Consider the following 27,150-nt stretch of genomic DNA (forward strand, 5'->3'; position numbering starts at 1 on the left):
ACCAGGAGATCCTGCCACTCTGGACTAGGCTCATTTCTCTCTCTCTCACCCCCCCCCTCTTGTGCTGCTGCTAATGGGGATGCAGGAGAGAGGCTCAGCCCCATGGGCCAGAAAGTGGGCTCTGGTAGGAGGGAGTCACCCCAGCCTGGTTTCCTGGTGGTCTCCCATCCAGTGTGTGTGTATGTGTCTGTGTGTTTAAATTTAAATTTGTCCAGGTAGTCTCCCATCTCGTATGTGTATGTTTAAATTGATTGGCCTTGCATCTTACCACAGGATGTCTCTATATAAATCTATTATAATCTATAATGCTGCAAGAATATAAAAATACAAAATACGATAAACAATGGGGAGAGAAGGAATAGGATGAGCAGGTATGTGTGTGTGTGTAATTCTCAGGAATTTTCTCCTTCTAAGTTTATTTATTTATTTTATTTATTAATCAAATTTGTATGCCGCCCCTCTCCGCAGACTCTTGTTTCTCTCCTTGTTTAGTTTCCACCCATTGCTTCTTGTTCTACTCTCAGGTTTTACCCTCAGGTGCTTTGGAGAGTAGGTTGACTCTCTCCTCTTTCTGACAGCCCCTAATATATTGGAAGGCTGTTACCGTGTATAGCATAACATAATAACAGAGTTGGATGGTACCTTGGAGGTCTTCCACTCTAACCCCCTGCTTGGGCAGGAAACCTAACACCAGACAGATGGTCATCCAGCATCTTCTGAAAAACTTCCAGTGTTGGAGCATTCACAACGTCTGGAGGCAACTTCTGTTCCACGGATTAACTGTTCTGACTGTCAGGAAATGTCTCCTTAGTTCTGAGTTGCTTCTCTCCTTGTTTAGTTTCCAGCCATTGCTTCTTGTCCTGCCATCAGGTGCTTTGGAGAATAGCTTGACTCCTTCTTCTTTGGGGCAGCCCCTGAGATATTGCAAGGCTGCTATCCTGTCTCCCCTGGTCCTTCTTTTCATTAAACTGGACATACCCACTTCCTGCAACTGTTCTTCATAGGTTTTAACCTCCAGTCCCCTAATCATCTTGGTTGCTCTTCTCTGCACTCTTTCTAGAGTCTCAACATCCTTTTTGCATGGTGGCAATCAAAACTGAATGCCATATTCCAGGTGTGGCCTTATAAAGTGGTATTAACCCTTCACGTGCTCTTAATTAACCCTTCACGTGATCTTAAAAATTAAATATTTTTAAACTGTAATTTAGATTTGTTGTAAATTGTTTCACTTTGTTGTGAGCCGCCCCGAGTCTGCGGAGAGGGGCGGCATACAAATCTAAATAATAAATAAAATAATAAATAAATTCTCTCCCTCTGTTGATGCAGCCTAGAACTCTGTTGGCTTTTTTGGCAGCTGCTGCACATGGCTGGCTCCTATTTAAATGGTTGTCCACTAGGACTCCAAGATCCCTCTCACAGTTACTCCTGTTGAGCAAGGTACCACATGTACTGTACCTGTGCGTTTTGTTTTTCTTGCCTAAATGTAAAATAATAATAATAATAATTTATAGGTCGCCCATCTTGCCTTAGGGTAACTCTGGACAGCTTGACCTGATACTAATCATCTGATACTAATCAATCAACCTGCCAGACTAAGAGAATTGGAAGGGACCTTAGAGGTCTTCTAATTGAACCCCCTGCTCTAACTGGAGACCCCCAAACAATCCAAGGCCCTCTAGGGCTGACCCTTTCTTAGCAGGGTTGGCTCTCAGGTGGGCTGTCTGTTGGCTGCAGGGACCCCCAGGTATGGTACTGATTTAGGGGTGGAGGGAAACAAGTTTGAAAAAAGCATCAGCTAAGGCCGGATTCACAAGTGTGTCCAAAGCGATCAAGGGTCTCAAGCAGGAACTGATAAATAGTCATTGGTTTACTAACAGAGATCTTAGAGCACTCTGGTGTAATTCAGTGTTTCCCAACCTTAGCAACTTGAAGATATTTGGACTTCAACTCCCAGAATTCCCCAGCCAGCATTCGCTGGCTGGGGGATTCTGGGAGTTGAAGTCCAAATATCTCCAAGTTGCCAAGGTTGGGAAACACTGGTGTAATCAGCACAAAACGTTTTACTGAAATATCCCAAATCTCTGCTGAAATGAAGCAGATGGTTCCATGTTTTGATTACTTGACTTTATGCTCCTGGCAATTCTGAAATATGGGTGAAGCCCTTGTTTATATTTAGCAGATGTAAGTTTTTGGAACTTTCTTAATTTTATACTGGTATAATTATAGCGTTTTCTTTCGGCAAAAGTTATCATTTAGAAAACCCTTTTTCCCTTTTCAAGCAATTCCAATTTACGCTGATTATACATTGGTCATCTCTCTGGCGAGCTGTCCAGATTTTGAAGAGGCTCCAAAGAGCCGTGGCTGATGATATTATGTGCTTGCTGACAGCAGCAAGAACTCTCTATGCCCAAAAATGGAAGGACACAACGGAGAAATGGCTGCAAAATTGGATGGAGTTAGCAGGCAGGGCTAAATTGATTTCTTTGCTTAAAGAAAAGAAGAAGGCAGTTTTGTTTTTACTTGGAAGTCGTTTCTGGACTTTTTGTGCCTGAGATGGGGAAAAATAAATAAAACTTTCTTTTGCTGATGAGATAAGTTTGTTGTTCTAGAAATGGCTAGCACATATTATTATGAAAAAGTTGAGGTTGTATGTTATTGGCTTATTCTACTACACCGAAAAAACAAGTCAATGCTTTCTCTTTTCTTTCCTACACTTTTCCTTCCTTCCTTCCTTCCTTCCTTCCTTCCTTCCTTCCTTCCTTCCTTCCTTCCTTCCTTCCTTCCTTCCTTCCTTCCTTCCCTCCCTCCCTCCTTCCTTCCCTTCCTTCCTTCCTTTCTCTTCCTTCCTTCCCTCCCTCCCTCCCTCCTTCCTTCCTTCCTTTACTTCCTTCCTTTCTCTTCCTTCCTTCCCTCCCTCCCTCCTTCCTTCCCTTCCTTCCTTTCTCTTCCTTCCTTCCTTCCCTCCCTCCCTCCTTCCCTTCCCCTTTTTTCTATTATTCTCATTTTCCTTTCCATTTTTGTATTTTATATTTTGATAAGTTAATAAAAAAATCTAGAAACCAAAGGGTGGGGGCTGCCCCCCCCCCAGCGGAATAGCTCCTGGGGAAAAGATGTGATGGAAAGTTCATTTGATGGGGAGGTAAAATAAAAGATGGGTTGTGTCCCAAGAGACAAGGTTCCAGATAGTATCCAAACAAAACCAGCCTTATTGCCGGAGACATCCTAGCACCCACACAGGGAAAGCTGAATCTGAGCTTCCAAACCAGGTGAAAGTTCACCTCCCTTGTCCCCCACCCAGAAACGTGTCATGTTGCCCACTCAGGTTGTGCCAGCATGGCCAGTCTTTCCACTTCCGCCCAGGTGGATGGGCACAGGATGTCCTTGAACCCCTCGAAAGAATGCTTTGTGGCTGCATCTGCTCCCTTCTGAAAATCCCCCCCCCCCCCAGGCAGTGTTGCAAGCCATTGATTTATCCCCAACTTCTGCACAGGTTTAACACCAAGACAGCGTTAGTGACGGAAGTTACTTATGACCGTTTTTCATACTTAAAATCACCACCGGATCCCCAGACCCTTGGCAATTGGCTCATACTTAGGATGGTTGCAGGGTTCCAGGATCATGTGATCCCTTCCGACAAGCAAAGTCAATGGAGAAGCCAGGTTCACTTAACGACCATGTTACTTTTAACACCTGCAATGGATTCATTTAACAACTGTGGCCAGAAGAGTCGTAAAATGGCCCAAAAACCGATTTCACGACTGTCTTGCTTAGCAACAAATATTTTGGACTCCAATTATGGTTGTAAGTCAAGGACTGTTTTGCTGTTGTGAGCCGCCCCGAGTCTTCGGAGAGGGCGGCATACAAATCTAATAAATAATAATTTATCTATCTGTCTGTCTGTCTGTCTGTCTGTCTGTCTGTCTGTCTGTCTGTCTGTCTATCTATCTATCTATCTATCTATCTATCTATCTATCTATCTATCTATCTATCTATCCATCCCTATATCTGTCTGTCTGTCTGTCTATACCTATATATATCTCTCTCTCCCCCCCCTATATCTATCGTCTGTCTGTCTGTCTGTCTGTCTGTCTATCTGTATCTACCTACCTACATATATCTCTCATCTCTCTCTCTCCCCCCCCATATCTCTCATTGGTCTGTCTATCTATCTATATCTATACCTATATCTCTCATCTGTCTGTCTGTCCGTCCGTCCGTCCGTCCGTCCGTCCGTCCGTCCGTCCGTCCATCCATCCATCCATCCATCCATCCATCCATCCATCCATCCTTCTATCTATCTATCTATCTACATGAAGAGGGAACAGCCATTGTGATCTCCGGAATGTTTAAAATGTATTTAAAACTACTAAAATTAACTAAGCTTTTTTAGTCTTCTACTAACGTCGCCAGAGTGCCAAAATCCCCACTGAAGACAGTTGATTTTGTATAACGCTGCTCAATTTGCCCCTTGCCCGTGTCCCAGGCCCTCCAATTTGGCTCCGCGTGCCGCCTGTCGCAAGCCTGCCATAGTTTCACCATCGCTGCCCTAGCTCTTCCCTTCGCCATCGGCTCTTCCTGGTTGGTGAACGTAGTGAGGGGCCCTTCAGAGCCCTGGGCTGCTGTACAGAACTCCTTCCCTTCCGATGGTGCTCCTGGCACCCGGAAGCTGCGTTTTTCCTGGCAGGTGTCCTCGGTCTACCTCGGCCTGAAGGACGGGAGGGGCCTTGACCATGCAACTGAAGGCGGAAGCAACCCACGAAAGGGCCTCTTTGGAGGAGACAGGGTGCCTGGCTGTGCCTAGGTTTTGCAGGAGGCAAATAAGAGCTCTGCCTGCTGGGAACAAACCAAATATTTATTATTTGGCCAGTTGAGCTTTACAAGACAGCCAGGTTTATGAGGCCTTGTAAAACGGCAATGCAGGGCTCTCTAAACTTGGTAACTTTAAGAATAGAATAGAATTAGAATAGAACAGAATTCTTTGTTGGCCAAGTGTGATTGGACACACAAGGAATTTGTCCGTGGTGCAGATGCTCTCAGTGGACATAAAAGAAAAAGAGACATTTGTCAAGAATCATGGGGTACAACACTTAATGATTGTCATAAGGGTCAAATAAGCAATGAGGAAACAATCAACATTAATAAAAATCTTAGGATAGAAGCAAAGACTTCATGAACTCCATCTGAACAGTCTGGAGGACAGAAGGAAAAGGGGGGACATGATCGAAACATTTAAATATGTTAAAGGGTTAAATGAGGTTCAAGAGGGAAGTGTTTTTAATAGGAAAGTGAACCCAAGAATAAGGGGGCACAATCTTAGGTTAGTTGGGGGAAAGATCAGAAGCCACGTGAGAAAATATTATTTGACTGAAAGAGGAGTAGATGCTTGGAACAAACTTCCAGCAGACCTGGTTGGTCAATCCACAGTCACTGAATTTAAACATGCCTGGGATAAACATAGATCCATTGTAAGATAAAATACAGGAAACAGTATAAGGGCAGATGAACCAGGAGGTCTTTTTCTGCCATCAGTCTTCGATGTTTCTATCTTGAAAAAGCCGAACGTTGGACTCTGGCTGCAAAAACACTCCGCTGGGAGGTGGGCAATGCAGGGGGGCTGCCCTTGGATAGGGAGAACATGATGTACAGGAACAAGGCAGGTAAGCCCAGGTAATCCTCAGGGACGGTCATTGAGTCCCAAAGGGGCTTCTTCAAGGAGGCAATTGAACTGTCTCCTTTTTCTCTTTGGAGACTTTTTCGCTTCTCTTCCAAGAAGCTGAGCAATGGATGGAAATTTCAAAGGGGCTTTTCTTGCAAGAGGCACCTGGATTTTTTTCTTCGAAGACATGTCACTTCTCATCCCAGAAGCTTCTTCAGCTCTGACTGGATGGTGGGGAATGGAAGGGACCCACCAGCTTCTTGGATGCTCTCTGTCTCTCTCTCAGCCCAACCCACCTCATAGGGTTGTCGTTGAGCAGAAAGCAGGAGAGGGAGGAGGAGGAAGGGGAGTTGGGTACCTTCGCCTCCTTGAGTCACTGAGTAAAATAAAAAAAGGGATGGAAAAGAAATAAGCCAACGTAGTCAGGAAGCAGGACGTCCTCTGGCCGCTCTGTTCAGCAATTCTGGCACTTTTGGTTGAGGTTGTTAAGCAGGTCACCGCCGGTTGTTAAGTGAAGATGCCAGGTGATCCCCACTGGCAACCTCCTGCCAGCTTTCCCACCGATTTTCGTGGTAGGAAGCCACCAAAGAAGGTCGGAAGCAGTGAGCGTGCGACCACAGGGATGCTGCCACCCATGTAAATCCAAGGACCAAGTCCCAAGGGCGCTGAAAAGAGGGACTGGGAACGTTTTGCAGACCGAACGGCTGTTGCAGATGGCAGCCCTGCGGCCCCTGGTCAGAACTCAGGTGCTTGGTATCCGACTCGGATTTATGATGGGGCCACACGGTGTCCTTTTGCAGCTTTCTGATAAGTAAAGTCAACTCACTTAACGACCGTGGGATTAATTTAAGAACTGCGGTGCTTTGCTTAACAGTGGTTGAGGACCGTCTATAATTTTAACACCATTGCAGTTTATTGTTCGGAATAGAATAAAGAATAGAATAAATAGAATAGAATAAAGAATAGAATAAATAGAATAGAATAAAGAATAGAATAGAGAATAGAATAAAGAATAGAATAGAATAAATAGAATAGAATAAAGAACAGAACAGAATAGAGAATAGAATAAAGAATAGAATAGAATAAGGAACAGAATAGAACATAGAATAGAATAGAATAAATGGAATAGACTAGAGATAGAATAGAATAGAATAAAGAATACAATAGAGAATACAATAGAAAATAGAATAAAGAACAGAATAGAATAGAGGAATAGAATTAGAATAGAATTAGAATAGCATAGAATGGAATAGAACAGAACAGAATAGAATTCTTTATTGTCCGAGTGTGATTGGACGCAAAAGGAATTTGTCTTTGGTGCAGATGCTCTCAGTGTGCATAAAAGAAAAGATGCATCTGTCAAGAATCACGAGGGACGACACTTAATGATTGTCACAGGGGTCAAATAAGCAATCGGGAAAATCAATACTAATAGAAATCTTAAGACTACAAGCAACAAGCTACAGTCATCAATGGGAGGAAGTGGGTGATAGGAATGATGGTAAAATAACTAGTAGTAGTAGTAGTGCAGACTTAGTGAATACCTTGACAGTGTTGAGGGAATTATTTGTTTAGCAGAGTGATGGCGTTTGGGAGAAAACTCCTTGTGCCTGGTTGTCTTGATGTGCAGGGCTCTGTAGCGACGTTTTGAGGGTGGGAGTTGAAACAGTTCGTGTCCAGGATGCGAGGGGTCAGTCAATACTTTCACCGCCCTCTTTTTGACTCGTGCAGTCCACAGGTCCTCCATGGAAGGCAGGTGGGCAGCCATTGTTTTTTCTGCTGTTCCGGCTTTGACGTCCTGCGTGGGGTTTCTTGTGCCCAGGAGAGGAGGCCCAGCCTGCTCCTCTCATGTCCCCAGGGGTCTCCTGCTGCATCCTTGTGTGGGCCACCTGGCCTAGCAGGAGACACCCCCCCATTCCCCCCACCCCAGGGCCCTTAAGCCCAATAAAGGCTGGCTTCTCTTTGCAGAGCAGAAGGCCCTGGCCCAGGTTGCTCCTCCTGCTCTTGCTGAATTCTTCACATTCCAGACTCCAGGAAGAGTCAGGGAGTTCCCGCATTCCACATTTCACCTGCGGCGGCTTTGTGTGGGTGCCCCAGCATATGGCGTGGGGCAGCAGGAATGCTGGAGCCGGTGCCTGACTGGTTGGGTGGGTAGGTGCGAGAGGAAGGCAGCCTGCGTGGCTTTCCGACCATGGCTTCGTCCGGGGTTTGCTAGCCAGAAAGGGCTCCATGGGCATTGATCGGTCAGAGGTATGTACAAATGTTCAACAAAGGCATAACATTATGTATCTATAATGTATGTTGGGATGAATGTGGAGGATCGGTTTTTAAATGAATATGAATCAAGGTAGATTTTTTTACACGTTTTTAGAATTGGTGCCTTTAGAATTTTAAACATTAGATTTCTTGCATATTTTTATATTTGCTCTTTTGTAATCTGCCCTAAGTCTCAGGATGAATTAACAAATGAATGACAGACAGAGGACTAGCCCAGAGGCAAGGACATCTTTTGCAAGTGGGAGCAGGGTCTTGCATTCAAATGTCACCCCTGGTGATTGATCTGTGGACCCTGGAACTCCTGTTGCCAATCAAATCGAGTGAGCTGGGCTCAGGGGTGGGCTAATAGTCGGGCCAGACTATTTAGACCATGCGAAGGGTTAATACCACTTTATAAGGCCTTGGTAAAGCCACACTTGGAATCCTGCATCCAGTTTTGGTCACCACAATAGAAAAAAGGATGTGGAGACTCTAGAAAAAGTGCAGAGAAGAGCAACCAAGAAGATAGAAACATAGAAACATAGAAGTCTGACGGCAGAAAAAGACCTCATGGTCCATCTAGTCTGCGGGGGCTGGAGGCTAAAACCTATGAAGAACAGTTGCAGGAACTGGGCATGGCTGGTTGAATAAAGAGAAGGACCAGGGGAGACAGGATAGCAGTCTTCCAGTATCTCTCAGGGGTTGCTCTCAGGGGTTGCTCCAAAGAAGAGGGAGTCAGGCTATTCTCCAAAGCACCTGAGGGTCAGGGCAAGAAGCAATGGGTGGAAACTAAACAAGGAGAGAAGCAACTTAGAACTCAGGAGACATTTCCTAGCAGTTAGAACGGTTGATCAGTGGAACAGAAGTTGCCTCCAGAGGTTGTGAATGACCATTTGTCTGGAATTGTACAGGGTTTCCTGCCTAAGCAGGGGTTTGGACTAGAAGACCTCCAAGGTCCCTTCCAACTCTGTTGTTGTTGTATTATTATTATTATTATTATTATTATTATTATTATTATTATTAATTATTATTATTATTATTATTTATTATTATTATTATTATCATCATCATTATTGTCTTCTGTCACCGGGTCAGCCTTCTCCAGGTCCTGTCATCCAAAGAGTACAGATTGGCGGGGCCACGTGGGAGGGCCTTCTCTGTGGTGGCTCCGGCCTTCAGCATCCCCCAGCGACTTGTACTTCCCCCCCACCCTCCTGGCTTTCTGAAAGGTGGTGAAAACGTGGCTCTGCCGGCAGGCTTGGGGGCTGCTGCTGATTGTTGTATTTTGGGGTTTTAACCGCTTTATTATTGCTACTGTTTTATGATGATGTTTATTACTGTTTATACTGTTTCTCTATGTTAGTTTATCTTTATGACTGCATGCTGTCCAGAGTCCACAAGGAGTTGGGCGGCTTAAAAGTCAAATAAATTAACCAAGTCAATTAAAATTTCAGAATGGGGGAGCCGCTGCTGGAGAGCCGCTGGGTTTGCCATCCTCTTTCTCAGCAATCCTGGGGGGTGGGGGGGTGTTGATGGCCCCCACAGTGGTCTTTGGGGTTCATATTCGCAGTGGATTTGTGAATACAACGAAAGCAACTTTAAAGAAAGAACATGTGTACTTTTGTTACCGCCCAGAGTCCGAAAGGAGTTGGGTGGCTCAGAAATCTAATAAATTAAATTAAATTACCAAATTACCCAAGTAGGGAATCACCCTCCATGCTGGAAGGGAGAGGGGTTGATGGGGAGTGGGGGGGCTACTGTGGGGGTCCTTGGGGCTCTCCGAGGTTCTGCTTTTCTTGCAGGCGTCAGTCTTCTATGTTTCTGTGTTTAGGTGACCTCATGAGTGCTTGCTTGGGCAATGAAACTGTCTGCAAAGGAACTTTACCAAGCTCAGAGAGCACCAAGGATCCTATTTATTTATTTATTTATTCAATTTTTATGCTGCCCTTCTCCGCCCTATACTCTTCCTCCTCCTCCTCCTTCACTCCCTCAAACTTTGTTCCCTTCTAGCACTGATGTCGTCACCTAGTTGGGCAATGAAACGTCTGCCAAGCTCAGAGAGCCCCAGTGATGGCGAAGCTTTTTTGGTTCACCTGTTCAAAGGTTGCGTGTGCGTGTGCTAGCTCTCGTGTATGTGCCTACACCCATTCCCTCGTTCCCCCCCATGCATGCGCACCCCTCCATGCTGGCGCATGCGCACAATCTCCCCTCCACCCCTCGCATGCGCACAGGCTTCAGCCTGGGACGGTGAAAAAACAAGAGAACCGGAAACTCGGAAAAAGGGACTTCTGGTTTGCCCGTTGTGCTGCTTCCTGAAGCCCAGGAGTGCAAAAAACAGCATAACACGTAAACCAGAAGTTAATTTTTCCAAAATTCCGCTTTTCCCGTTGGTTCCCTGAAGCCCCTGTAGAGCAAAACGGCCTTCCTCAAAGCTGAGAATCAGCTGGTTAGCACGCACATGTGTGCTGGAGCTGACATAGGACAATGCCTCGTGTGTCCTCCGATATTTGTTTGTTTGTTTGTTTATTTTGTGAAGTACATATTAGTGGTATACAAAGATATAACAGTGTTTATATACAGTGGGTGGACAGAAAAATGGAAACACCTTGCAGCTCTTCCGTGGAATCCAGATTTGTGAAGCTCCCTTCGAACAGTTTTTGTGGAAACTGGGTTGTGTATGTGTCTATTGAGCTCTGCAGTGATTTTAGGAGCTGTGGTCTTGCGATCCACTCTAACCATTCGCTTTAGAGTCCGACGGTCTCTCTCAGACAACTTCGACTCTTGACCAGACCTGTGCTTGGCTGAGGACGTTTTCCCTTCTCTTTCAAAAGCAGTCATGACTTTTGAGACATGACCTTTGGAAACGCCAAACACTCGGGCACTTTCTGTGACACCAGCGCCTGCCATTCGAGCACCAACAATTTGGCCTCTTTGAAAGTCTGAGAGGTTTGCCATTCCTAGAAGGTTATAACCAATTTCCTTAAATTTCTGTACAAAAAAAAAGGTAGTTTAAAAAAACATATCAAATAACAGAATAAAAAAACCCAAAAAACCCATTAAAATAAGTCAAGTTTTGATTGATTTGAACATGTTCGAACATTATGATGCCCAAAAGTCAAGTGTTTCCATTTTTTTGTACATCTCCTGTACATGATGCTAGTAAAAGAAAGACATGGGGAGAGGGGACGGAAGGCACGCTGGTGCACTTATGCACCCCCCTTACTGATCTCTTAGGAATAGGGAGAGGTCAACAGTGGAGAGTCTAAGGGTCAAGTTTGGGGGGTGAGATGGCTCCATGTGCCACCTGTGGCACGTGAAGCATAGGTTCACCGTCACTGCCCTGTGCTCTTCTTCCTCCTCCATTCCCTCAAACGTTGCTCCCTTCTAGCATTGATGTCGTCACCTAGTTGGGTAATGAAACGTCTGCCAGGAAGCAAGTGCTGAGAGGGCCAAGGACCCTCTTTGACCCTCACTAATACAGGAACCTGGAGAAGAATAGAGCCATCGGGTCGCTCCGTTTAATTTAACCATACCTGCCTCGTTGTTTCTGGAGGCTCTCAGTAAATAGTGTCAGAAACACGCCCCATTTGTTGTAGGGTTTAGATACTGTAGTTTTGGGAGTACAGCGACCCCTCGTTTTTCACGGGGGATGCGTTCCAAGACCACCCGTGAAAAAGGAATTTCCGTGAAGTAGAGGAAAGATATTTTTTTTATGTATTTAACGTGTATTTGGACTTTTAAAACTCACCCTTTGCATTAAACGGTCATTCTATAATGTTTCTCAGCTGGAACTACATGGGATATCCTACCAGTTTCCATAATAGAGTACAGTAGTACTTTAGAAGAATTTTATGGATTTTTAATGGATTTAAATATTTTCAATGGATTTAATGCATTTAAGCCCCCTTTGAAAACCCGTGAAGTAGCAAATCCGTGAAAGATGAACCGTGAAGTAGCGAGGGGTTACTGTATAAGATGCAGCTTCCCCACCCACTAAAAAGAGGATGGAAATGTTGGTGCGTCTTATACACCAAATACAGCCATTTTTGGTCTCCCAAAGCTTCGCCACCACGTCCCATTTTTGCAAAAATGGAGGGTTTAGGAGACCTGCAAAGTGCTCCTGGGAGCTGGGGGAAGGCCCAATTTTTGCAAAAAAAAAAAAAAAAAACACCAGCAAAAAATAAGCATTTTTTTTTTCCAAAAAATAGTGTTTTTACCTTCTCTCAGTGCCCAGGAGCACTTTGCAGGTTTCCCAAACCCTCTGCACACCCCATGTTTTGCAAAAATGGGTGAAAAATGGGGTCCGTTTTTGTGAGAAACAGGACGCCCAGAGGGTTTGGGAGGTCTGCTGAGTGGTCCTGGGGGCTGATGAGGACAAAAGTTTTTTCTTACATAACTTACTTTGAAATCTTGGTGCATCTTATACACCGGTGCATCTTAATAGTCCGAAAAACACGGTAGTTGGTATTCCATATGCTCATTGTGACACATGTGGTATTTTAGAAAATTATGCACCAGTGTGAATTTTTTTGCAGGCTTTTTTTGTGCAGCAAAACTCACTGAGAGCCTCCAGAAACATGCAGAGAATATGTGCAATTATCTTTTGTTTGCCTATAAACTCATTTGTTAGTCCAGGAGCTATGCAGAGAGCTGATCTCTTCGTTGCTTTTCGTTTGGCGGGCCCCAGGGGAAGAGCCTTCTCTGTGGCGGCCCCAGCCCTCTGGAACCAACTCCCCCCGGAGATTAGAACTGCCCCCACCCTCCCTGTCTTTCGTAAACTACTCAAGACTCATTTATACCGCCAGGCATGGGGGAGATGAGATAGATCTTCCCCCTAGGCCATTACAAGTTATGCATGGTATGTTTGTGTGTATGTTTGGTTTTATAATAGGGGTTTTTAGTTGTTTTTATTATTGGATTGTACATGTTGTGTTTATTATTGTTGTTAGCCGCCCTGAGTCTGCAGACAGGGGCGGCATACAAATCCAATAAATTATTATTATTAATTATTATTATTTTCCCTCCTCTTTGCTCATATAGAAGATTTTCTCAGGAACTTCCCCAAAGCGTTTTCCAAGTAAGCAGATTATATGGCAACTAAATACAGCTGCATTTTTTAAAAATTGGAATTCTAGGATTGCTCAGTCTGGCATTCTGTGGCAGCTCTGCGGTTTAGCTTGGCCAGCTTTAATTGTTGGCACCGATTTTAATGACAGGCTAAGCCGTAAGCTGTTTTTGGCTGTAAGGTATCTTAGTTTTATGGCGGTTGGGCTAAGCCAGAGTGGTTTGGGGTGCGATCCCCAGCTAGATGGGGGTCACTGGAGAAAGAAATGGAAACCTTTACATCGTCCTGAGCCGCTTTGCCCCAAGTGAGCCTGGCCAGATTTTGGTGGCCATTTGGTGAGGTGGCAGATCTGTAGATTATGGTGGCTGGGAATTGTGTCCTGCCTTCGTGGCTCTTGAGAGATTCAGGGTGGAGCGAGGAAGCAAGGGCAGGTCTCCGGTTTCTGGAACTTGAAGCAATATTTATTTGTACTGATTTAAAATGTATCTAGGCCACTTTTAACAGGAACTCCCCAGCCAGGTTACAGGCAGTCCTGAGAAACCCAGAAGATTGACGACAGAAAACGACCTCCTGGTCCCTCTAGTCTGCCCTTATACTATGTTTATCCCAGGCATGTTTAAATTCAGTTACTGTGGGTTTACCAACCACGTCTGCTGGAAGTTTGTTCCAAGTATCTACTACTCTTTTAGTAAAATAATATTTTTTCACGTGGCTTCTGATGTTCCCCATAGCTAACCTCAGATTGTGCCCCCTTGTTCTTGGGTTCACTTTCCTATTAAAATCACTTCCCTCCTGAACCATATTTAACCCTTTAACATATTTAAATGTTTTGATCATGTCCCCCCCTTTTCCTTCTGTCCTCCAGACTAGACAGATGGAGTTCATGAAGTCTTTCCTGATACGTTTTATGCTTAAGACCTTCCACCATTTTTGTAAACCGTCTTTGGACCTGTTCAATTTGATCCATATCTTTTTGTCGGTGAGGTCTCCAGAACTGGACACAGTATTATTCCAAATGGGGTCTCACCAGCGCTCTATACATTGGGATCACAATCTCCCTCTTCCTGCTTGTGATACCTCTAGCTATGCAGCCAAGCATCCTACTCGCTTTCCCTACCGCCTGACAGCACTGTTCACCCATTTTGAGACTGTCAGAAATCACTACCCCTAAATCCTTCTCTTCTGAAATTCATAACCATTCATTTCGTGTCCCAAAGGTGCTTTTTCCATGAGGCAAGTAGACTTTCTGGATATTCTTTGAAGACCTCTCGCTTCTGATCCAAGGAGCTTCTTCAGCTCTGACTGGATTGTGGAGAATGGGTTTCTACTCCTTGCAGACAGCGGATCATTGAATTTAATTTATTTGACTTCCATGGGATTTCGGGTCTCCGGAGAGGGGCGGCACACAAGTCTAATAAATAATAATTTCCAAGGAGTATAAATCCTTCCATTCCCCACCATCCAGTCAGAACTGAAGAAGCTTCTAGGATGAGAAGCAAAACGTCTTCAGCAGAAAAAAAAAAGAAAGTCCAGTTGAAAAAGCACCTTGGGTCACACAATTCAGAGGCAAAGCCTGGATTTTCCCAGGCTCTTCAGTGGGGGCATTTTCTGTGCATTTTCTCCGGGTTTTTTCAAAGCAGCTTCTCTGAGTCCTGTTTCCTCTGGCGAAAGAGAGACTCGGGTTTCTGTGAGTCTTGCAGGTTGGATGCACTTCCATTGGACGCTGCTGGTAAGGGAGTGGTGTGTGTTTAGAGAGCGTGAGCATTTTTTGATATTGAGACTCTAGAAAAAGTGCAGAGAAGTGCGACAGAGAGGATGAGGGGACTGGAGGCTAAAACACATGAAGAACGGTTGCAGGAACCGGGCATGGCGAGTTTAATGAAAAGAAGGACCAGGGGAGATACGATAGCAGCCTTCCAATATCTCAGGGGTTACCCCAAAGGAGAGGGAATAAAACTATTCTCCAAAGCAGCTGAAGGGAGGACAAGAAACAATGGGTGGAAACTAAACAAGAGAGAAGCAACTTAGCACTAAGGAGAAAATTCCTGACAGTCAGAACAATTAATCCATGGAACTGCTTACCTCCAGAAGGTGTGAATGCTCCAACACTGGAAATTTTTAAGCAGATGTTGGATAACCATTTGTCTGAAGTAGTGTAGGGTTTCCTGCCTAAGCAGGGGGTTGGACTAGAAGACCTCCAAGGTCCCTTCCAACTCTGCTGTTATTATAATTGAGAGGTTATAATGCATAAGGCAAAAATAATATAAAATACATCATATTAAAAAAAAGATGTTGAGACTCTAGAAAGAGTGCAGAGAAGAGCAACAAAGATGATTAGGGGACTGGAGGCTAAAACACATGAAGAACAGTTGCAGGATCTGGGCATGGGTAGTTAGAAACATAGAAACATAGAAGTCTGACGGCAGAAAAAGACCTCCTGGTCCATCTAGTCTGCCCTTATACTATTTTCTGTATTTTATCTTAGGATGGATCTATGTTTATCCCAGGCATGTTTAAATTCAGTTACTGTGGATTTATCTACAACGTCTGCTGGAAGTTTGTTCCAAGGATCTACTACTCTTTCAGTAAAATAATATTTTCTCACGTTGCTTTTGATCTTTCCCCCAACTAACTTCAGATTGTGTCCCCTTGTTCTTGTGTTCACTTTCCTTTTAAAAACACTTCCCTCCTGGACCTTGTTTAACCCTTTAATATAGTTGAATGAAAAGAAGGACCAGGGGAGACAGGATAGCAGCCTTCCAATATCTCAGGGGTGGCCCCAAAGGAGAGGGAATAAAACTATTCTCCAAAGCACCTGAAGGTAGAAGGAGAAGCAACGGGTGGAAACTAAACAATGAGAGAAACAACTTAGAACTAAGGAGTTAGAACAATTAAGCAGTGGAACCGATATTTCCTCCAGAAATTGTGAATGCTCCAACACTGGAAGTTTTTAAGAAGATGTTGCATAGCCACCTGTTTGAAGTGGTGTAGAGTCTCCTGCCTAAGCAGGGGGTTGGACTAGAAGACCTCCAAGGTCCCTTCCAACTCTGTTATTCCATCATTTCTGTTATTCCACTGGGCCAATCTGCTGTCTATTCCTGGGGCCACTTCAGTCATTTACAGTCCCCCCTCTAAGCTTTTAATCTGTCTCTCAAAAGCCCCTGCTATTTGTCCCAAGGCAACAGACAACCCCCCCAGCCAGTCCCACCCACCCACCCAGGGGGATTAGATAGGAAGGATGCAGTTTGCGGGGAAATGTGAAGGGCGTCTAATTGCTGGCGGCTCCTAGAAAGCTTTAAAAATGACTCCCCCTCCCCTCTTCCTCCTTCTGGTCTCCTGGTCTGCTTCGTGTTATAACCTCCCAAGTCCTTGGCGTCCACTTTGGGCTCAGCCGGGAGGAAGGCAGGGCAAGAGCCAGCGGTTTGCCTGGCCCAGCGGTGGGTAGGGCTGGCTTAGGTGTCCGGGTGTGTAGCCGCCTCCAAGCCCTGCCTGACCAGCTTCCTCCTTCCTCTTTTGCTGCAGGACTTTGCAGGCAACTGGAAACTTCGGTGGTGGAGGGAAGCTCAGCCCAGGGCTCCCGAGTGTCTGCGCGTGAAAGGAGGCGTCTCCAGCCGGAGTGAAACAGCCCCCCTTGAAAGCAGCCCAGGAAGGTGGACCGGAGTTTTCCCTTTATTTGCCAATCCGTTTTTTTGTTCCTGAAGTTGCCGGAGGAGGCGAGGGGAGCCCACGCCTGGCGGGGAGAAGGAGAGGGAACGAGCCCCCTGGAGGGCGGGATTTCATTGGACTCTGCTTGGAAGAAGATGCAGCCGTGGGCAGAGGGGCCAGGCCCTGCCGTGGGCTCCTTGCGTGGCAGAAGTGGCTCTGGGCCACTGTCAGAGGTCTGACGGCGGTTCAGGCACAGAAGTCCCCTTTTAGGGACCACACAGGAGGAGTTTTGTAAAGAATCGGACGCCACCTCTGGACACCTGGACATTCAGCCGACGGTGGAGGTGGAAGGGTCGGTCCAGAAGGGGCTGAGAGGCAGGCTGCCGCTTGAAGGGGCCGGATGGACACCAGAGAATGAAGGGTTCACGCTGTTCCTTTGCGGGTCTTCTGAACACGGGGGGCAAGGGCTAGCAGCAGCCCCCCACCCTCCCTCCTGCAGCCTCCCTTTGGGGCCGCTTCAGAAGTCCTCCTTTCCGTGGGTCCCCATCCTCACGGGCTCTGCCTGGATGAGGAAGGCAGGAAAGGGGCGGCTTCCCTGGTTAGGGTTGGCACCCCCACCTGCCCCAGAGGAGTGGCTAAAAACCCAGCTTTCTCCCAAATCAGTGAAGATGCACTTTGGGCAGCCCGGGTGTCATTGCTGAGAGAGAGAGACGCAGAGAGAGAGAAAGAAAGAAAGAGAGAGAGAGAGACTGAGAGAAAGAGAGAGAGAGAGAAAGAGACAGAAACAGAGACAGAAACAGAGAGAGAGAGAGATAGAGAGAGAGAGAAAGAAAGAGAGAGAGAGAGAGAGACTGAGAGAAAGAGACAGAGAGAGAAAGAGACAGAAACAGAGAGAGAGAGAGAGAGAGAGAGAGAGAGAGACCGAGAGAGGGAGACCGAGAGAGAAAGAAGAGGGGGAGCTTATAGACCCCCCACCCAGCCCGTCCATCCTTTCCAAATGCTTCCAAGTCTCAGGTGAGCACACCTGTCTGTGGCCGAGGCATGGCAGACCACCTGGAGCTGCTGGCTGAGATGCCGGCCGTGGCCCGGATGGGCACCCAGGAGCGCCTGAAGCATGCCCAGAAGCGCCGCACCCAGCAGCTGAAGAAGTGGGCGCACTTCGAGAAGGACGGGCAGGGCAAGAAGGCTAAAGGGGAGAAGAAGAGGCGGAGGGCGGCCAAGGAGAAGGCGGTGGTCTTCCCAGAAAACGTCCAGCTGTTGGAGGCTGCCGGCCGCAACGATGTGGAGGAAGGTAGGTGAGGGAAGCGCCTCTGTCGTGCAGAAGGGTTGGCATTGGCCATGAGTGTTTAGACTCATACACCCCTTCCCGGTGCTTTCCCAGCCCTCTCTAAGTGGTTTACAGAGAGTCAGCCTCTTGCCCCCAACACTCTGGGTCCCCATTTGACCCACCTGGGAAGGATAGAAAGCTGAGTCAACCTGGAGCCGGTGGGGAGATTTGAACTGGTGAACCACAGCTAGCGGTCAACTGAAGGAGCCTGCAGGGCTGCCCTCTAACCACTGCGCCAGCCACCCCAACTCATACATAGATAGATAAATGAATGGATGGATGGATAGATAGATAGATAGATAGCAATAGCATCCCTATCTGTTTGTCTGTCTGTCTGTCTGTGTATCTCATCTATTCATTCATCCATCATCCATCCATCCCTGTCACTTGTCTGTCTGTCTGTTTATCTGTAGCAATAGCCACAGCATTTAGACTTATCTACCGCTTCCCTGTGCTTTTCCAGCAATCTCTAAGCGTTTGACAGAGAACCCGCCTCTTGCCCCCAAACACTCTGGGTCCTCATTTCACCCACCTGGGAAGGAGGGAAGGCTGAGCCCACCTTGGGATGGTGGTGAGATTTGAACTGCTGAACTACAGCTAGCAATCAGGGCTGCCCTCTAACCACTGCGCCACCAAGGCTCATTAGGAGAGTCCGTTTGGTACAGTGGTTAAAGCCCCAGGCTAGAAAGCAAGAAGCCATGAGTTCAAGTCCAGCCTTAGCCATGAAAGCTGGTTGAGCGACCTTGGGTCAGTCTCTCTGTCTCTGTCTCTCGCTCTCCCCAATTCACCTCACAGGGTTGTGGTTGGGAAAATAGGAGGAGGCAGGAGCATCAGGTATATTTGTCTCATTAATAATAATAATAATAATAATAATAATAATTTATTAGATTTGTATGTCGCCCCTCTCTGAAGACTCAGGGTGGCTCACAACAATAATAAAAACAATATTACAGCGAAACAAATCTAATATTAAAAAGCCCATAAAAACCCTGTCATATTTAAAACCAAACAACACATACACACCAAACATAAACTATAAAAAAGCCTGTGGGAAGGTGTCTCAACTCCTCCATGCCTGGCGGTATAGGTGGCTCTTGAATAGTTTACGAAAGATAAGGAGGGTGGGGGCAGTTCTAATCTCCAGGGGGAGTTGATTCCAGAGGGCCGGGGCCGCCACAGAGAAGGCTCTTCCCCTGGGGCCCGCCAAACAACATTGTTTAGTCGACGGGACCCGGAGAAGGCCAACTCTGTGGGACCTTATCGGTCGCTGGGATTCGTGCGGTAGTTATTTGTACAGATAATAAAGGCAGGGAATATTTAAAGAAACAAAGAAACTTAAAATGGACCCATCACTGTCTTCCTCCCTCTTAGGCCGGAGACCAGGGCTGCCTTCTTTCTCTTGAGGGAGATTGAAATAAATACTTTTCTTCTTGTTCTGTTTCTTCCTCTTTTCCTGAACTCTTCTTTACTTTTTTCTTTTTCTTTTATCAATGTCTTGTACTGTTCTCTCCTTTTCATTCAATCAATACATGGCTACCTATTGTCATAGAGGCTTAAGGCAAAAACTATATATTTGTATTTGTTTTTATATACCCTATGCTCACATTTCTCTCTTGTGATTTGTACATGTAAAGACATAAATATTGTGGTAGTGTTCTTCAATAAAGAAACCCTTAAAAACAAAACAAAACAAATGCAGCCAACAGGCTAGCAGAAAGGAAGGAAGGAAGGAAGGAAGGAAAGAGAAAGAAAGAAAGAAAGAAAGAAAGAAGATGGAGCAGAGACATAAAATTACAGTTTACTCATATTTTAGAGACTTCCCCAAGGGAGCAAAGCAATAATTTCTTTGTGGGGACAAACAAGAAGCCTTTTGTTTGATGTATCTCCCAGAATTAGGGCAGGCAATTGTACATGGAGGTGGGCAGCCTTTTTGTGGCCCGTGTTGCAATTTTTCACCCCCCCCCCCCCGTGGCATTGGGATACAATAGGTAGGTTGTGACCATTAGGGTCAGATAGGTTTTTTTTGGGGGGGGGTCTGCTCTTTTTGTTTTTTAAAAAATAGAGATAGATGCTGTAAGGTAATTATTGTCCATCAATGCCTGGGTCTTCTATGTAAATCCTAATTTCTCATAATTTTTCATCTCCCTTTGCCCTGACCTCTTAATACATAGAAACCTAGAAGTCTGACGGCAGAAAAAGGCCTCCTGGTCCATCTAGTCTGCCCTTGTACTATTTTCTGTATTTTATCTTAGGATGGATCTATGTTTATCCCAGGCAGGTTTAAATTCAGTGACTGTGGATTCTTCCTCCCCTCCTTCTTTCCTTTCTTTCCTTCTCTTCCTTCCTTCCTTCTCTTTCTTTCCTTCCTCCCGTCTGTCCTCATTCATAGAAACATAGATTGACGGCAGAAAAAGACCTCCTGGTCCATCTCGTCTGCCCTTGTACTATTTTCTGTGTTTTATCTTAGGATGGATCTATGTTTATCCCAGGCATGTTTCAATTCAGTGACTGTGGATTGACCAACCAGGTCTGCTGGAAGTTTGTTCCAAGCATCTACCACTCTTTCAGTCAAATAATATTTTCTCACGTGGCTTCTGATCTTTCCCCCAACTAACCTAAGATTGTGTCCCCTTATTCTTGGGTTCACTTTCCTATTAAAAACACTTCCCTCCTGGACCTTATTTAACCCTTCAACATATTTAAATGTTTCGATCCTGTCCCCCCTTTTCCTTCTGTCCTCCAGACTAGACAGTTCCTCATGTTGTGGTGACCCCCAACCATAAGTCTAGTGCCAATTTTCCCCACAGAACTTTAAGCTGATTGGCCGGAAGGTCAGAGGGACACCCCCACCGTAAACGCCTGATTGGTTGGATGGTAAAGATACGTTCCAAGGCACCAGAATAGAAGCGCTAGTTCCTAACACCGTGGGAAATTTGTTTCCCCCCCCCTAGGGTCTTCTTAGGCGACCCCTGTGAAATGGCCGTTGGGCCCCCAAAGGGGTCCCGACCCCCAAGTGGAGAACCACAGATTAACAGAGTTAGGAGGGACCTTGCAGGTCATCTAGTCCAGCCCCCATGCACACGTAGGAGACCTCAACACCAAACTGGGGCAGTGCAAAAGCTGACACAAAAAAGACAAGTGGGGTTTGTCTTTGGAACCCCCCCCCCAAGGTTTTTCTCCCCAATTTATTCTGTGTATGAGAAGGTAGCAAAGGCCATTAGTTTTTACAAATTCTGCAATGTTGTTATCTATGTTTCACTTTTTTTGTATGTTCTTTGTTTTGTTGATTTTTTTCAGTTTTAATAGTAATAGAGTCTGGTTCTTTTCCTTCTTTTTTAATACTATAATCTAGGTTTTTCCTTTGTAGTTAATAAGTCTTTATTTTTTGTAAGGGTTTTGGAGAATGTTTGAGAAGGAGGAGTTGGCATGATGGCATACCTGAATTTGCAAGAGGATAATGATATTAACTTAATAAGTTCAAAATGAAAGCAATGTTGAATTCAATTAAAAGAAAATTAGATATCTAGATGACAAAATCAGAGGTCAAGATGAGGAGGATCGATGAATACCGGAAGTAGTTAATTTGGAACTAATAATTTTGGAGGGCAATTATATTTGTTTTACTAATTCGATACTATTTTTATTGTATTATGAAGGTAGTTTGAAATGTATTGAAAAAGTTTGTAGGGAGGAAAAAACTAAATTACCCCAAAAACCTCCATTTAGTGGTGGTAGTGGCAGAAGAAACAGAAGCAGAAATAGACGGTGCCTTCTGTAGTGCTTGTGGTATTCGAAATAACCCTAGCATATATTTACAGCGAGTTGAAGCTTGGAGAAAATAAAGAGGATTGAAGCAGCCCTTGGCCAAAGGAAGCAGATAGCTGCCTCAACAAGGGAGACAGGCAAATAAAATGCAGCTACGAGAGCAATCATGGGCTTCCCAAGATATGCCCATGTTACACCAACACTCCGCAGTCTGCATTGGTTGCCGATCAGTTTCCAGTCACAATTCAAAGTGTTGGTTATGACCTATAAAGCCCTTCATGGCACCGGACCAGGATACCTGCGAGACCGCCTTCTGCCACACGAATCCCAGCGACCGGTTAGATCCCACAGAGTTGGCCTTCTTCGGGTCCCGTCGACTAGACAATGTCGTCTGGTGAGACCCAGGGGAAGAGCCTTCTCTGTGGTGGCTCTGACCCTCTGGAACCAGCTCCCCCCTGAGATTAGGATTGCCCCCACCCTCCTTGCCTTTCGTAAACTTCTTAAAACCCACCTCTGCCGTCAGGCATAGGGGAATTGAAACATCTCCCCCTTGCCCATGTAGTTTTGGTGTATGATTGATTGTGTGCTTGTTTTTTATATATATTGGGGTTGCTTTTATGAATTTTTTAACCTAAAACTGTAATTAGATTGGTAAATATTAGATTTGTCACTTTGTACTGTTTTTGCAATTGTTGTCAGCCGCCCCGAGTCTGCAGAGAGGGGCGGCATATAAATCCAATAAATCTAATCTAATCTAATCTAAGGAAGAAACTCTGGCTGGGACAATCAGGACCAGCCGATATGGGAGATGATCTTCATCCTAAAATATAGAACATAGAATCCTAGGGATGGAAGGGACCTTGGAGGTCTTCTAGCCCAACCCACTGCTGAAGCAGGAGACCTTATTCCATCCTGGTCAAATGGTCATCCAGTCTCTTAAAAGCCTCCAGTGTTGAAGTATCCACAACCTCTGGAGGCAAGTTGTTCCACTGGTTAATTGTTCTCACTGTCAGGAAGTTTCTCCTTAATTCCAGGTTGCTTCTCTGCTTGATTAATTTCCATCCGTTCTTCTTCTCCTGCCTTGAGGTGCTTTGGAGAATAGCTTGAGCCCCTCTTCTTTGGGGCAGCCCCTCAATGATTGAAACACTGCTGTCATGTCACACTTGATCCACCCTTCCATAGTTCCAGTTCCCTCAACCATTCCCCTTACAATTTAGCCTTCAGCCTCCTTTATCATCTTTGTTGCTCTTCCTAGACTTAGTTTCCTTCATTGGTCCATTGAAAGACCCATGGATCTTCCTCTATCTCTTTGTACAATTTCACAGGTCTTCCATTGATGCTTATTTAATCCATTGTGATGTTTTAGCAGCTGAAGCAATACTACAACTAATGGAAATTTATTTATTTATTGGATATATATGCCACCCCTCTCTGAGGACTTGGGGCAGCTTACAGCATATAAAAGAAAAAAACAATACAATACAATGTCCTAAATCAAGGCTCCAGGTTGACTCGGCCTTCCATCCTTCTGGGGTGGGTCAAATGAGGACCCGGATTGTGGGGGCAACAGGCCGGCTCTGTTAAAAAGTTGCTATTGCTAACATGTTGTAAGCCGCCCTGAGTCAAAGGAGAAGGGTGGCATAAAAAATCAAATCAATTCAATCAATCCAATTCATTTCAATTAGCTAATCTAATCTAAAATTCCCAGTACAGTGATACCTTGTCTTACAAACTTCATTGGTTCCAGGACGAGGTTCTTAAGGTGAAAAGTTTGTAAGACAAAACAATGTTTCCCATAGGAATCAATGGAAAAGCGATTAATGCGTGTAAGCCCAAAACTCACCCCTTTTGCCAGCCGAAGCGCCCGTTTTTTTGCACTGCTGGGATTCCCCTGAGGCTCCCCTCCATGGGACACCCCACCTCTGGACTTCTGTGTTTTTGTGATGCTGCGATTTCGCTGAGGCTCCCCTCGCTGGGAAACCCCACCTCCGGACTTCCGTTGCCAGCGAAGCGCCTGTTTTTGCCCTGCTGGGATTCCCCTGCAGCATCGCAAAAACACGGAAGTCCGGAGGTGGTGTTTCCCATGGAGGGGAGCCTCAGGAGAAGCTGGCAACGGAAGTCTGGAGGCGGGGCATCCCAGTGGCGGTGGCTTGGGTTTGTAAGGTGAAAATAGTTTGGAAGAAGAGGCAAAAAAATCTTAAACTCCGGGTTTGTATCTCGATGAGGGGTTTGTAAGACGAGGTATCACTGTAATATTAAAAACCAGGCATTCCCATTCAGACAACAAACTTACATAGCATTCATCGGTCAGGGACCAGGCCGTGGGAATATTTTGCACATCAACTGAAAATATGGCTTAAATAAAAAATAAAATTTAGGAAGCTTCATAGAGGCAAATAGAACATAGAAGAATAGAGTTGGAAGGGACCTGGGCAGCTTTCTACTCCAGCAGGTGAACCTGTATAGACTAGTGATGGTGAATCTTTTGCTTCTTGTGTGCAAAAACATTGATTTTTAACTCCTTTTGATGCAGGAGAATAAGGCAATAATGCAAAAGCTCCATTTTTAAAAAAAAAAAAAACCCTTTATATGGTAATACATACCAGCCATTTCTGTAACACTAGGCCTACACAATCAGCTAAACCCAACATGAGAGTTCCATTTCTCCATCTCAAGCACAAAGTCCAGGAGTAGTTTCCAAATAAAAAATAATAATAATTGTGTTCTCCTCTTTAATCAAAGCGGTTAATTTAGGCCCCTCTGCTAACTCCATCCAGCCATTCATCCATTGCGGGAACCAAATTTTGGGGCACAGAATAATGTTGCTCCTTCAACATGTACAACCTCTGAGTTCCAATATTTTTCCCCCCAAGTTCATTATCCATCAGGCCTAGAAGATTCAACTCTGGTTTTATCTTTATGTTCACCTTAAGAAATCTCTGCGTTAGGCCTATGACTGAATGAGAGGATGAATGTGGAAGAATGTATTGGGGTTTTAGAATTGAAATTACATATTTTTAGCATCGAAAGGGTTTTTTTTAGTGTCTTTTAATATTGGATTTCTTAGATGTATTTATTCATTGTGAGCTGCTCTGAGTCTCAGGAGAAGGGGGCACAGAAATTGAATGAATGAATGAATGAATGAATGAATATCCTGCCCCAATATTTCTTTGTGTAACCTGGCTGCCTGCTGGCTCAGGAATTCTGAGAGTTGTAGCGTCCAGATCGTATAAAGTCGCTGGTCTCTCTTTTAGGAGAAGGAGTGGCAGTTCAGTGGAAGGAATTTAGTTTCTGGCTCACGTTTTTGGCTTACCTGGATGATTGATGGCTGGCCATGAGGACTAGTCACATGTTTAACCGAAGCCGGGACAGTTTCATCAGGAGGACTTTAAACTTAATCCTGGCAGGAGGGGTTGAAGATAAGCCTGGCTGCTCTAGAAAGAAAGAAGGAAAGAAAGGAGGAAGGAAGGGGAGAAAAGTTGCTTTTAATAGGGTGTGTCCAGAGTAGTATTTGCCCTGCTAAGCTTTTGAAAGATTAAGTCGTGCCTGGCTTGGCATGTGCCCGGACGGGAGGCAGAGGTGACCCAAAATATAATTTTATCCTATTCTGTCTGTCTGTCTGTCTGTCTGTCTGTCTGTCTGTCTATCTGTCTCTGTCTATCTTTATCTTGATTGATTGATTGATTGATTGATTGGATTTATATGCCGCCCCTCTCCGAGGATTTTTAAAAGTCTGCGGAGAGTGGCGGCATACAAATCTAATAAATAATAATAATAAAAAATAATAATTTTATTCCAGTTTAATTTTAAATCATTTTTTATTCCAGCTTCATTTTAAATCTTATTTTATCCGATTCCGTTTTAAATTGCCTTTATCAAATTTTAGCAGTAACTTTGTTTTGGGAACTTTGCACTTTGATACGGCCCAAGGGCCAATCAATCAATCAATCAATCAATCAATCAGTGAAGACTTTAAAAGATGAAGACTGTGAAGGCTGAAGAAGGAAGAAGGGCAATTCTGAATCTCAGGGGGCAGCCAATTCTGTTAAAGGGGTATGTGCCCCCCCCATACTGGGGGGGGGGCAGAAGCAGTGCCCAGAGTGGCAAGCAGTTGTTAGGCGAGGACTGCCTGCAATGGCTTCCTTTGCTCTGGCGCCCTGCCTGTTCTTCCCATCCTCCGATGCAGGGTCCCCATGGCCACCCCAAAAGTGGCTCAGCCTCATCGGAAGCAAACCACCATCAGGCCATCATCCATATCCTTTTCTGGTTTCCCCCGACTGTGTTTATTCTTCCATTTTCATGGCTTCCGTCTCGGACCCCAGAGATTTAAAGCAGGGCTCTCCAACCATGGCAGCTTTAGACCTTGGCGGACTCCAACTCCCACGAGCAAAGCTGGCTGGGGAATTCTGGGAGTTGAAGTCCACCAAGGCTTAAATAGAATTTCTTGGCCAAGTGTGATTGGACACACAAGGGATTTGCCTTTGGTGCAGATCCTCTCAGTGGACATAAAAGAAAATATACATTTGTCAAGAATCATAAGGTGCAACACTTAATGAGTGTCATAGGAAATAATCAATATTAACATAAGTCGTAAGGTTACAAGCAACAGGTTACAATCATATAGTCATAAGTGGGAGGAAATGGATGATAGGAATGATGGGAAAAAACTAGTAGTAATAGTAGTGCAGACTTCATAAATAGTTTGACAGTGTTGAAAGAATTATTTGTTTAGCAGAGGGAGGGAAAGGGGGGGACACAATCAAAACATTGAAATACGTGAAAGGGTTAAATAAGGTCCAGGAGGGAAGTGTTTTAAATAGGAAAGTGAACACAAGAACAAGGGGGCACAATCTCAGGTTAGTTGGGGGAAAGATCAGAAGCAACGTGAGGAAATATTATTTGACTGAAAGAGTAGTAGACGCTTGGAACAAACTTCTTTCTTTCCTTCCTTCCTTCCTTCCTTCCTTCCTTCCTTCCTTCCTTCCTTCCTTCCTTCCTTCCTTCCTTCCTTCCTTCCTTCCTCCCTTCCTCCCTTCCTCCCTTCCTCCCTTCCTCCCTTCCTCCCTTCCTCCCTTCCTCCCTCCCTCCCTCCCTCCCTCCCTCCTTCTCCTTCTCTTTCTCCTTTTTTTTCTCCTTCCAGGTGCCACCCTCTTCATGCTGCCAAAACGCCCCCCCCCCCCGGCTGACATTCGGAACCTCTGATCATCCCGGTATTGATCTCTGAATCTCTTGGCCTTTTGTCATCAACAATCCGACCTGTCATCTTTTTTAGATTTACCTCCATTCTCCCGCCCTGTGTACGCACGGGTGTACTTCAGTATCCGAAGACAAAGGGCCCTTTCAGGTGTCACTCAGCTTCCTCATTCATTCCCAGGCCTCCAAACGGCCCCTGCTGCATTCTTGTCTTGGTCACATCCATCCAGTCACATTGCTTAA

The 27,150-nt window shown here is 45.2% G+C and overlaps 1 protein-coding gene across 1 annotated transcript in view; it reads left to right on the top strand.

The window, feature by feature from the left end:
* Nucleotides 1-334: 334 nt before the first annotated feature.
* Nucleotides 335-27,150, top strand: part of PPP1R16A (protein phosphatase 1 regulatory subunit 16A) — a 54,597-nt gene continuing 27,781 nt past the window's right edge. Inside the window, 2 exon segments of the mRNA XM_070748463.1 lie at nt 335-371; nt 16,500-17,913. Coding sequence (XP_070604564.1) covers nt 17,664-17,913 — 250 coding nt within the window. The 5' untranslated portion in view covers nt 335-371; nt 16,500-17,663.

This window comes from Erythrolamprus reginae, chromosome 3 (genome assembly GCF_031021105.1).
Source record: "Erythrolamprus reginae isolate rEryReg1 chromosome 3, rEryReg1.hap1, whole genome shotgun sequence".
Classification (NCBI taxonomy): domain Eukaryota; kingdom Metazoa; phylum Chordata; class Lepidosauria; order Squamata; family Dipsadidae; genus Erythrolamprus; species Erythrolamprus reginae.